Source organism: Sphaerodactylus townsendi, linkage group LG03, assembly GCF_021028975.2.
Source record: "Sphaerodactylus townsendi isolate TG3544 linkage group LG03, MPM_Stown_v2.3, whole genome shotgun sequence".
In the NCBI taxonomy this organism is placed as follows: domain Eukaryota; kingdom Metazoa; phylum Chordata; class Lepidosauria; order Squamata; family Sphaerodactylidae; genus Sphaerodactylus; species Sphaerodactylus townsendi.
In genome coordinates, this window is record NC_059427.1 from 149,624,232 (window position 1) to 149,637,131 (window position 12,900).

The 12,900-nt window shown below is 45.6% G+C and overlaps 1 protein-coding gene across 2 annotated transcripts in view; it reads right to left on the reverse strand.

Annotated features, from left to right (window-relative positions):
• Nucleotides 1-12,900, reverse strand: part of LOC125429714 (electroneutral sodium bicarbonate exchanger 1-like) — an 84,343-nt gene that overhangs the window by 20,267 nt on the left and 51,176 nt on the right. For both annotated transcript variants that reach the window (XM_048491080.1, XM_048491081.1), the window contains exons 3-8: nt 12,708-12,868; nt 9,700-9,888; nt 7,451-7,542; nt 5,947-6,104; nt 4,347-4,434; nt 1,089-1,235 (exon numbers count right to left, since the gene is read on the reverse strand). In XM_048491080.1, coding sequence (XP_048347037.1) covers nt 1,089-1,235; nt 4,347-4,434; nt 5,947-6,104; nt 7,451-7,542; nt 9,700-9,888; nt 12,708-12,868 — 835 coding nt within the window. The remainder of the gene's footprint in view (nt 1-1,088; nt 1,236-4,346; nt 4,435-5,946; nt 6,105-7,450; nt 7,543-9,699; nt 9,889-12,707; nt 12,869-12,900) is intronic.

Here is a 12,900-nt window from a genome sequence, read left to right on the forward strand (position 1 = left end):
TCACCCCAAAACCTGTGCTTGGTATCACAGGCGTGCACCTGACTACTGCAGCACCCCATCCCCCCCCCCCCGCCAGCAGTTGAATTTGTGGAGGCTTAGGCTGAGATGAGGAGTGACACATTTCAATGAACCGTGTGAAGGGGCGATCACTTTCTCTATTTCACACAAGAGCTGTGAGGAACTGACGTTTAAAGAGCCACAGGGACCTGATGTTGCTTGGGACCTTGGGCTAGCAGGCAGAGCAGGCGCGTAGCTGTAGTGGGGACATCTGGGGCGGCTCGTCCCGGGCGCTCCCATTGCAGTCACATGGGGAGGCGGGGGTGGGGGCATGGCGGAGTGGTGGTGTGGCAGGGCGTGGGCAGGGCATGGAGGGCACACGCATGGGCAGTTTATGCCTTGGGCTGGGTCAGGGGTAGGGAACCTGCGGCTCGAGAGCCACATGCGGCTCTTCTGCCCTTGCACTGCGGCTCCCCGAGCCGAGCCGCCGGCCCCATCCTTGCCCATCCTGCAGGCAGCAGGGCAGGCGCACCAACTGCCCATGGCTGGCTGGGCCGCACTGCGGGCTTCCCCTCTCGAGCCCCGCTCAAACGGGGCGGGCGCTTTCCCGGCGGCCGGCAAGGCCAAGCTGCTGGCCCCATCCTTGCCCGCAATGCAGACAGCAGGGCGGACGCATCCATGCGCTTCTCAGAATGAGCGGAGTAAAAGGTAAAAAAAACCCCAATATATACAGTGTTATCTTTATTTTAAATGTCAAAAATTATTTGTGGCTTCTTTTCCCGTGGAAAACGGGTCCAAATGGCTCTTTGAGTGTTAAAGGTTCCCTACCCCTGGGCTAGGTGGAGGGATTCCCGTCTTCCTCCCATATCAATTTTGCAAGCATGGGTCAAATAAGGCCCCCTTCTAGGGCCATTTTGTAACATCCAGCGTGAGTTGCAGTCACGGGCACAGGGCATCAAAATGTACTCTTATCTTGATTATACTGTGTTACAATTGATCATTTGGATATTCACCCCTTGCATGCCAGTTTTGCTCTTATGAAAATGCAGCCCTTCTGTTTTCTCATGCTGGAGAAGAAACCCGTGATTTACCTGGGAAGGGAGATTTTTCGGTGGTTCAATTCTAATTGATGGATCCCATTCTCCAGGCGGTAGCACAGTCACCTGGTCTAGAAATTCATCAATCCCGGCTAAAATGTCAGTACGGTCCTTCGCTTTGTAAGCAACGTCATGAAAAATCTGCACAGCAAGAGAAAAATCTCAGTTGTTACTTCAGTCTTGGAACAATGAAAACAGTTGACGAAAAAGTAATCTGAAATCTGCGCTCATAGAACTGGTTGTTATATTTTCCAGGGCATATAGGGTAATTTCCTAGAAAGTCAAGCCTCTACCATGTGCCACAAAGGAAACAGTATTGTGCTAAACTTAAAAGAATCGGAATAAAACAAATGTCTACTGGCACCTTACAGACCAACATTTATTTCAATTTGAACTTCCATGCATCAGTCAGTGCTTGGTTATTCAGAGCCCTTCGGGGGTAGGGCGGTATAACAAACCCATAAATAAAAAAATAAAATGAATAAAATATGTATGAAAATTAAACTGAGAATCATTCTTAACAGACAGGTTACAAGGAGGAAAGGCAGAGGGTAGATATATGAATCAGCTCACTGGCTTGGATTCTACTGAAAAAAATGACTGATGGAAGGATTTCTGTCCATGGGGTATGACCTTCGCCCTTTCCCCTTTCTTCGGCAGCCCCCAGTGCCCCCTAAAGTACTTCTTTTGGAAGAGATGAGCTCTCAAGAACAGCGTGATGGGAGATGAAGAAGAGAAAAAAATTGGATTTATATCCCACCTTTCTCTCCTGTGAGGAGACTCAAGGTGGCTCACAAGCTCCTTTCCCTTCCTCTCCCCACAACAGACACCCTGTGAGGCAGGTGGGGCTAAGAGAGTTCCGAAGAACTGTGACTAGCCCAAGGTCACCCAGCAGGAATGCAGGAGTGCGGAAACACATCTGGTTCACCGGATAAGCCTCTGCCACTCAGGTGGAGGAGTGGGGAATCAAACCCGGTTCTCCAGATTAGAATCCACCTGCTCTTAACCACTACACCGTCCTGGCTCTCTAACAGGAGGTCTGTCACAGCAGATTGGAAAGCAGTAAGAATTGCCTCTGCCCCCACACTCCAGCAGAAGAATTCCAGGAGATCCATCCCAATACTTTTATCATGAACATGTCTGCGTCAGTTTTCATGCAATTTCTTCTTGGTCTACTGCTAGTAGCATTAACATTTTGCTATTAGGAAGATGGTGCTCCTATTTTGCTTGCTTTAAAAAAAAAGTATTGGTCTTCACATAATCTCTCTTATTTCTAGCAATGATTTTTCAAATTGGTCACCCTACTTACCCTAACACATCTCTTCCTCAATGCTTATTGCTTTTCTGTATCTTTTCTCCCCTCCGTGTCTCCCCAAATACCTACCTGAATTAGCACAAGTCTGACAATTCAGCATAGGGAACTCTTTGGGAATTTCAGTTACTTTTCAGTTGCTCCTCAGGACACAATAAAACCCCAGCTCTAACCACACCTAGGCTCTATCACACAAGATAATTTTGTCACAAGGGAAATAACTAGGAAAAGTCACCAAATGGTGGCCACTTTCTTATTAAAAATGATCACGCCCTCTCCCTTGGAATGACTCAGTGCAATTCTAGACAAAGTTGCACTATTCTAAGACAGTGGTGGTGAACCTTTGGCACTCCAGATGTTATGGACTACAATTCCCATCAGCCCCTGCCAGTAGTCCATAACATCTGGAGTGCCAAAGGTTCGCGACCACGGTTCTAAGACCACAGACTGCTAGGAATTAAAATGGCAGGTCTAGGACAGGTTTTTCCTCTCCTCCATTTCCTGGTCAGTGATGTGAAGTGGGGATGGAGAATTATAAATGAAACGGTTTTCAGTAACCGCTCCATGTTCAGTGTAGCTTATAGCTCAGGTCCTACTTTCAGGAAGCTTCTATGCCACACTTTGGAAATTCATGCTTAGAAATGAAGAAGGCAATGGAAGAAGAAGAAAAGTTTGGATTTATACCCCACCTTTCCCTCCTGCAAGGAGCCTCAAGGTGGCTGACAAGCTCCTTTCCCTTCCTCTCCCCACAACAGACATCTTGTGAGGTATGTGGGGCTGAGAGAGTTCTGAAGAACTGTGACTAGCCCAAGGTCACCCAGCAGGTATGTAGGAGTGCAGAAACACATCTGGTTCATCAGATAAGCCTCTGCCTCTAACTCTATGCTGGGGATCATTAGAAAAGGAATTGATAATAAAACTGCAAAGATTGTCATGCCCTTATATAAAGCAGTGGTGCGACCGCACTTGGAGTACTGTGTCCAGTTCTGGTCGCCGCATCTCAAAAAGGATATTGAGGAGATAGAAAAAGTGCAGAGAAGGGCAACAAGGATGATTGAGGGACTGGAGCACCTTCCCTATGAGGAGAGGCTGCAGCGTTTGGGACTCTTTAGTTTGGAGAGGAGGCGGCTGAGGGGGGATATGATTGAAGTCTACAAAATTATGCATGGGGTAGAAAATGTTGACAGAGAGAAATTTTTCTCTCTTTCTCACAATACTAGAACCAGGGGGCATACATTGAAAATGCTGGGGGGAAGAATTAGAACTAATAAAAGGAAACACTTCTTCACGCAACGTGTGATTGGTGTTTGGAATATGCTGCCACAGGAGGTGGTGATGGCCACTAACCTGGATAGCTTTAAAAGGGCCTTGGACAGATTTATGGAGGAGAAGTCGATTTATGGCTACCAATCTTGATCCTCCTTGATCTGAGATTGCAAATGCCTTAACAGACCAGGTGATCGGGAGCAACAGCCGCAGAAGGCCATTGCGTTCACATCCTACATGTGAGCTCCCAAAGGCACCTGGTGGGCCACTGCGAGTAGCAGAGAGCTGGACTAGATGGACTTTGGTCTGATCCAGCTGGCTTGTTCTTATGTTCTTATGTTCTTAGGTGGAGGAGTGGGGAATCAAATCCAGTTCTCCAGATTAGAATCCACCTGCTCTTAATCACTACACCACGCTGCCTTTTCTTACAAAAGTTGGGGAAGGTACCATGCAGTTTTTCCTCAGACTGTATCCACTGTTGCGTGGTTCTTACTATAGGCGTGTGGGAACCATAAACGATCAGAAATGATATCGCAAAAAAATCTTTTTCGCTCAGGGTGCCAAGAACATGTTGGGCCATAAAGCTGCATTTTATTTATTTGAATTAATGCATAGCCCACCTTCTCCCCACCATCATCACTCAAAGAAGAAAAGTGTTTTATATTTTACTGTACTTCATCTGTCATGAGGGTCGCCATTGATCTTCCAATCTCGTGGTACTGCTGTGCTTTCCCTACTGGGCCCAGCAGGATGAACAGAAATCTAATTAAAGAGAAAGAGAGAGAAGGAGGGAGAAAGAAACACAAAACCTTGAAAGAGTTTGTAAACATTGCATAGCCTTAAGAAGCTTCACTGCATGTATCAGCCCCACATTTATATTGCATTGGGTACAGACAATACAAGGGTGTGTACCTAGCATGTTAAAAACCTGTTGACAAGCATCTGGGGGACCATGGCCCTATCAGACCTCCCAGGTATGAGCACACATATATTTAAAGACACATGTGCATGAAGTAGATGTTGTTAGTTAGATTAGCTATGATTTTAGTTTTGTGGGATGCTAAAGGCTAAAGCTAGTTAGTGATAAGAAGAATCAGGGATAGATTGAGATTGTGTTCACTAAATCGTTTTTGTTGTGTAAGTAAGATTGTTGCTTAGGTTGCCCAGATTAGATACTGATTAGGAAGTCACCATCTATCGTTTATTAGTTTATACTATATCAGGTTAACTAATAGGTTGTTGAGTTTGGGGAGGGTATATGATTTACTTACCGTGTAATGATGTTACTGTGGATTTATGCCGCTGTGTGAACTGTAATTGGGATACTGCTATGCTATATCGCTGTTGTTATTATTATTGTTTTTGTGATCTTAATCATAAAATGGTATATTGTTAATTTGTAATTACTATGTTGTTGTTTTGAGATGTTATATTAATGTTGGTGATACTGCTATTTTAGTTGATTAGTTTTGATTAGTTGTTAACATGATGGTACTATTATTTATGATGAATTGCTGGTTTTGCATTCCTACGTCATTGTTTCTTAGAGTGTTGTTCACTGCCCTGAGCCCTCCAGGGGAGGGCAGTATACAAATTAAATATCATATCATATCATATCTATGGCATCCACAATTGCAAGTCTGCCACTGGCAAGTTGCCTAGACAAACCATGGAAAAACCAAGAGTCCCCACCAGTGCGTAGAGACGCCTGGCAGAAATGGTTAGCTTTGCATAGGCTACTGAATGTTTAAAGTACATTCACTGCAAAGACAGCAGTTTGAATCCACAGGACAGTTGTATCTGGAGATGGAACTAGCCCATCCCCACCTGCAACCCAAAAAGGCCCCTTACATCCTGCTATCCAGAAACAACATGAGGGAGAAGTCAAAGGGGGAATTGGCAAAAGTTGCCTCCCCCTTCCATTCATCGAATTTTTTTTTCCTGCATCCAAAGTTACCGGCAATTTCTGCTAAAAGATATTGGGCAACCTGGTCTCTTGGCCAAGAGAATGAGATTTTTCTCCCACCCAGAGTTATCAACTTATGGTCCTCATCTGTCACCCTGCCATCCTAGAATTCTTCATTCATTCGTTCTTCTCCATTCCCCACAAAACTTTCCTTCCCAGATAACAACATTACTGGACACAACATCCCAAGTTGTGCGAGAACATCAAGAAAATCCTAAATTACACATAAAATCGTATAATAACATATCGGTTTTCCAACTGTTATTTAATACCCACTTCCCCCGGTCCTCATAAACACATCCTCTTACCGGGTAGGGATTGGAACCTCTGTCATTCCGGACAGCAGAACCGCTGGCGTTAAGCGCACCAAAGCGACGATGGGTCGTGTCAGACAATCCAGCTCCCCCACAAGAACATTTGAGGCTTCCGCTCCGATGGGGATCTTCTTCATGAAATGGAGCTCTGCCTAATTCCAAAGACAGGGCATCGTTTCTAAGGCTGAGCTGAAAATGGGCGTGTGTGTCTATGCCAGTGGTGGCGAACCTATGGCACGGGTGCCAGAAGTGGCACTCAGAGCCCTCTCTGTGGGCACACACAGAGCCCACCCCCCACACACACATCTAGGCTGGCCTGGGTGGCTGGGCTCAATTATTAGCATTAAATTATTATTATTATTATTAGCATTAAACCTATTAGCATTAAACCTAAGACCTAGTTTTGGGGAAGCAGTGTAGGTAACCCTGTTAAGCACTGTTAAACCCCACTGATTTTCATGCGAAGAACTAAAGCGCTATCCTTTACCTGGGAGTAAGCTCGGTTGCTGGCAATGGGGCTTGCTTCTGAGTAAACCCTCCCAGGGTCATGATTCACCCATTGGAAGAGTTGCATGGTTGCTTCAAAGCAAAGCCACCGAATATGACTAAGCTTACTCCCGAGTAATGCACGCCTCGGAGCCAACCGTTTTTCCTAAACTAAAACCTCAGTATTCAGGTTAAATTGCTGTCTTGGCACTTTGCGATAAATAAGTGGGTTTTGGGTTGCAATTTGGGCACTCGGTCTCGAAAAGGTTCGCCATCACTGGTCTATGCAAATGAGTATATGCACCAATTTCCCTAACATTTCTTTCCCAGCTACATTGACCCCTCTCTTTTTCAAAGATCTTTTGTGGGGAGGGGATTCTGTGTTTGACGATTTGTGGGGGAGAGGGGTGAAGTGTAAGGTAAAGTGAGCCATCGAGTCACAGCTGACTTACGGCAACCCCATCATGAGGTTTTCAAAGCAGGAGATGAAAAGAAGTGATTGGCCATTGCCTTCCTCTTTGTAGTAACTTCAGTTTATCTTGGTGAAGCATTAACCACCTGCTTAGCTTCCGAGCTCTGAGGAGGTCAGGTCAGTGCGGGCTACCCGAGGTGCTAACGCACAGTAAACCCCCCTTCAAATCTAATGCAAATCTGTCTGTCTGCCGGGCATTTGCTAAATAAAAACTGATCTCCATTGGGAGCCTTCACATTTTTGGATTTCATCTTTTTGGAAACAAAGCCAGAACATTCGGAGGATATTGCTTGTTCCAGTTGACCTAAGGCTGGATTTGGAGACTTCAAGTGGTATCTCTGGTTTCTTATTTCTGTGGGGGTTTTTTACAACGGAACTTACTGTATATGCTCGAGAATAAGCCGACTTTTTCAGCACATTTTTAATGCTGAAAAAGCCCCCCTCGGCTTACACTCGAGTATATACGGTACTTCTATCGCAATCATTGTGTAATTAAGCTGAAGGACAACAAGTGGCGAATAAACTGAATGAATGGACTACCTTGCTGAGGTCTGTTGGAGTAGTATCATGGCTTGGTCCATTTTTCACTTCTAGGCTACCAGAAGGAGTCTGGAGAGACAGTGTGTGCATTCCTAGCAGAGAAACAAGGAAGAATTTTAGATGAAAAGGACATATTAAGAGCGACTTACTTTCAGCACAGAGATTCTTCTTCACAAAGAGCAGGTTTACGTGTATGAACATAAGCGTGCTTCTTCGGGTCTTTTCACACAGATATTTTTCTATCTGCAGCACCTTCCTCCTAAACATCCTGATGTCCTCGTTTTCCGCACACTGCCTTTCTATAGTTTCGTCATCGCTGACAAAGCAGGGAGAAATGATGAGCAAAACACCACAAGAGAGTTGATGGAAAACAAGGATGTGAGGACGCTCAAAATAAAAATACACACACAACAACTGCAGTTTAGCTCCCCAACCATAGAAAAACCTCTGTGTGGAAAAAAAACCCTCTTAGTACGAAAATACATGGAATACTTCTGTACATCCATGTCCAAGTGGATGGTTTTGGCACATGAGGACAAGAACTGCAGGGGAACTCTGAAGTCACCGTCACACAAAATTATTTCAAATTAAGGTACTAGACGACCCGTGGCACAGAGTGGTAAACTGCAGTACTGAGGTCAAAGCTTTGCTCATGACCTGAGTTCAATCCTGACAGAGGTCAATTTCAGGTAACTGGCTCAAGGTTGACTCAACCTTCCATCCTTCAGAGGCCAATAAAATGAATACCAGTAAAATGTAGGCGACTGGGGAAGGCAATGGCAAACTACCCTGCAAACACAGTCTGCCTAGTAAACGTTGTGATATAACATCACCCCATGGGACTGTCAGAAACAGCGCCTGCTCAGGGAGACTACCTTTACCTTTTTACTGTGCACTATACCCTGACCAGGAAAACCCAGACTAGCCTGATCTTCTCAGATCTCAGAAGCTAAGCAGGGTTGACTGTGGTGAGGACTTAGATGGGAGACTGCCAAGGAATACCAGGCTTGCTATGCAGAGGAAGACGATGGCAAACCACCTCTGTTAGTCTCTTGCCTAGAAAACCCTACTGGGTTGCTGCAAGTCAGCTGTCACTTGACAGCACAGAGTCTTTCTGTAAGGATAAAGAAAAGGACTAGAAGCACGATGCGTATGACATTGTGGGAACAGGACAATGGACACAGAGTGGGAAGGGGACGGAAGCATTAGTCCCCCATTTAACAGACTGCTGTTTTCTCCTTCAAATGCATATTCACTCCAATATGGAACCTGCAGGAATGCAAACTGCGTGTGTGTAAAGCTTCAGTCCCCCCAAGGTTAAGGAACGTTTGAAAAGCAGAATTCCCAGTTGCCAGGATGCAGCCCATGCTGTTTGTACTCCCACCAGTATTGCATCATGGGAGGTGAGTGTGCACAGGTGAAAGGAGGGGCAGGGAGCAGGGCCGGTTGCCAACAGCAGCAGCACCAGAGTCCTCAGTCCTGCTGCTCCTCTGCACATCCTGACCCAAGTAAGGCACACCTTCTTCAATAGCTCCTGTTGGCATCGGTCTACTCTGCAGTGTGGTTGCCAGTCATGGCAGCACCAGAGTCCTCAGCATGGGGTAGTGGTTAAAAGCAATGTACTCTAACCTGGAGAACCAGGTTTGATTCTCCACTCCTCCACACTGTCTCACTGTCGTAAGTTCAAGCACTACCACTCCCCCTCCTTCCTGCACAATCTGCGATAATGGTGGGATAACGGTGAAATTGGTGTGATAGCCACAGCACAAGCAAAAACAAGCAAAACGGCTTAGATTGTAAGCAAGTTTGGTTTTATAAACCCCCGCCTTTCTTTCTTGTAAAGAGGCTCCAGGCAGCTTACAAAACTCCTTTCCCTTCCTCTCCCCACAACAGACACCATGTCAGGTCGGTGGGGCAGAGAGAGTTCTGAGGGAACTGTGACTAGCCCATGGTCACCCATTAGGCTTCATGTGTAGGAGCGGGGGAACCCATCCAGTTCACCAGATAAAAGTCTGCCGCACATGTGGAGGAATGGGGAAACAAACCCAGTGCTCCAGATTCGAGTCTACCTGCTCTTAACCACTACACCAAGCTACTGTGAGGTCTCAGCTAGAGCAGGGGTCTGTAACCTGTGGCTCTCCAGATGTTCATGCTGGCAGGGGCTGATGGGATTTGTAGTCCATGAACATCTGGAGAGCCACAGGTTGCAGTCCCCTGAGCTACAGCATCCTGACCCTGAGAATTCTTACCAGTCTTATCCATTGAGTGAGGATCCGACTTTTTCTGGCCAGCCTCAGCAAAAGAGCGGACAATTGGGAGCAGGTTGTTCCTCTTCTTCTCATTCTGATGGTGATGCTTCTTCAGAAGAGCTTCCCGGACCTTCTTACGGGTGACTTCGTCAAGGTCACTGGAAGGTTCATGTTGATCCAGAACCATGTCTGAAAACACAGAAATCTCACATCACACAAATTAAACAACGTCCCCTGGCTGCAGTTTTTAAATGCTGAAAAGACAACGGTCTGCTAATTCTTTTTTCCCCTTTATAGGTAATGACCAGGTCTTCAGATTCAGTGGCGGAGCTACAAGGGAGTGGGGTGTGTGCCGTGCACCGGGCGCACGCCTGGGGGGAGGCGCAGAAAATTGCCCCAGGCCCCTCCCCCTTTCCCCATCCCCCCACGGCACCCCCCTGCGGTGCCCACCCCGCGGCGCCCACCCTCACGATGCCCCCCCACCCCCCTTCCCACACTTACCTTAGTGCCTTTCCTTTTTCTTGAACTTTTTCAGGCTGCAAAAGGCCTGTTCGCAGTAAAAATGGCCTGAGGAACTACAGTTCCCAGGAGACCTTGGGGCTCACAAGGTCCCCTGGGAAGTATAGTTCCTATCAGAACTGGCAAACCACCTTAGTTAATCTACTGTCTTAAGAATCCTATAAGTCACCATAAGTCAGCTGCATCTGGACAGAACCTTGCATCCACACACAAGAGTTCCAACTGATTAGAGAAACTCCCATCCTTACCTCTCAACAAACTTAGGCCCCTTCTGCACATGCAAAATAATGCAGTTTCAATCCACTTTCAATGCACTTTGAAGCTGGATTTTTTCTGTGCAGAATAGCAAGATCCACTTTCAAACAATTGTGAAAATGGATTGAATGTGCATTATTCTGCAAGTGCGGAAGGGGCCTAAATATCACTGTGCCGTCCCTGAATGTGATAAGATACAGGTTTAGTCACAGCCACATTCCACAGTGGAATATACTTCTACACGGAAACTAACACTGAGCAAGTCTGCTTTGCAGAAGGCCAGACTGTAAAGAATCCCTCTGTTTATTCCAGGAAAGCAGACACTGGCCTCACTTAAATGACTGACTAATGTATCTGCAACCTCATTCTAGATAATGCAGTTTGTTCCCATAACCTTGAGTCCGTTTTATTTCCACGTACATCTAATCAAATTTACAAGCAATCTGCAACACAATATCTCATTGAAAAGTCTTGGGTAATTGACTGTTATGGGCAACTCTTGCAGGAAAGATATGCATGAAGAGGGAGACTGACATCATCAGATACGCAAAGGCTTGAATGGAATCTTGCCAATCAAGAACCCATTTCCACAAGCTGCTTTCCAGGAAGGAAGAGAAGGGGGAGGGGGTGCGAGCTCCATTATCTCTTCTGTAGAAATGCATGACTTGGGTTATCAGGCAAAAGAAATTACTTGCCTGTGAAAAAAATAACAGCACAAAGCCAGCCCATTCCAATTAGACTTCCTGCTTGTTCAATTAGCCTTTAATAAAGGCCAACTTCAGTTTCTGCTGATCAAAGCATGGGAGATTCATCCACTCAGGACTGGATTTTCTATTAAGATCTGATATAAAACTTCTCTGGCCAATGCTGCAACGGGCCAGGGGCCACGGTATTGGTTCTCAAAGAGAGGGGTTAAGTCTACTGGTGCCTTCTTAAACCCATTCAAGAGTGGGGCTTGTAGGGTCGCCAACTGTCAAATGCCAGCTTTTATGTTACCAAAATAAAGTAAATTCTTACCATAAAGGTGATTTTATAGATTTGTAAATCTTTTTTAGCTGAACCCCTTTTCGACACACACTTTAATGCAGTGAAAGAGTTTGTTGCACTAAAGTGAACGATTAAAATCCAAGTAATCAATTAACTACAGCAGTGTAATAGTGGGTTAAGAGCAGGTGTACTCTAATTTGGGGGAATTGGGTTTGATTCCCAGCTCTGCCGCCTGAGCTGTGGAGACTTATCTGGGGAATTCAGATTAGCCTGTGCACTCCAACACATGCCAGCTGGGTGACCTTGGGCAAGGTCGCAGTTCTTCTGAGCTCTCTCAGTCCCACCCCACTTTCACATGGTGCTTGTTAACAGGGGGGAAGGGAAAGGAGTTTGTAAGTTCCTTTGAGTCTCCTTGTAGGAGAGAAAGGGGGGATATAAATCCAACTCTTTCTTCTTTCTTCTACATTCCTGGGAGTAAGTGCTACAGAACAACATGAGCATTATTCTCGAAAGCAGACAAGTGTAGGACTGCTCTTCTCGACTCTACAAAGCCCTGCATACAGCTCTTAGTATATTGTTCTGTATCCTCCAGCTCTCCAGATATCATGGACTACAATTCCCATCAGCCCCTGCCAATTGGCCATGCTGGCAGGGGCTGATGGGAATTGTAGTCCATGAACATCTGGAGAGCCGCAGGTTACAGACCCCTGTCTTAGCATAAGATGTTAAATAAGCAATGTAACAACTGCATAATTTGTCAAAAAGAAAACAAATTTTAAAAAATAATTCCTAATTAAAATCAAGGGGGTCTAGCCAGTTGAAAACAATCAGGTGCACCAATTACCGCCAGCGACTCATATGCGCCTTCTATCAAAAACTTATCGAGTGCAAGTGGAGAAGTTTAATTTTAAATTGGTGTTTAATTTTAATTAATCAATTAATCAGTTATAAGGCAGGTGAGTGATTCCAACATAAAGATGACATGAGCCACATTTCAAAATTTATTGTGTTGTTCCTCCCCAGGAATGGCCCTATTGTTAGGCCAAATGACGTAGCTCACGTCAGCCAACCGATTCCATAGCTAAAACAAAGGGCAGCAATTATCAATCATTTAATTAATTAGTGCACTTTCACTCGTCTTTGACGAGCAAAGACTACTTTAATTTTCTATGCTGCAGCAAAATATCTTGTCTCTAGCATTCGGTTTCTCCCCCACCCCTTCATTTTAAACTATCCCAAACCAGCACCTGCAATTTCTTCTATGCTGTTTGCACACATGTCCAGAAGAACAATTCCATTGATGATGCAACTCCTCAGCTCAAAGAGACTGTGTAAAGAGAGAGTAGCCACATACGGTTTGCTCCAACGCTCCCCTCCATCTTCTACATCTTCCTCAAACTTCAGCCACCTGCAGGGGAAGCACGACAACATAAAAACAAA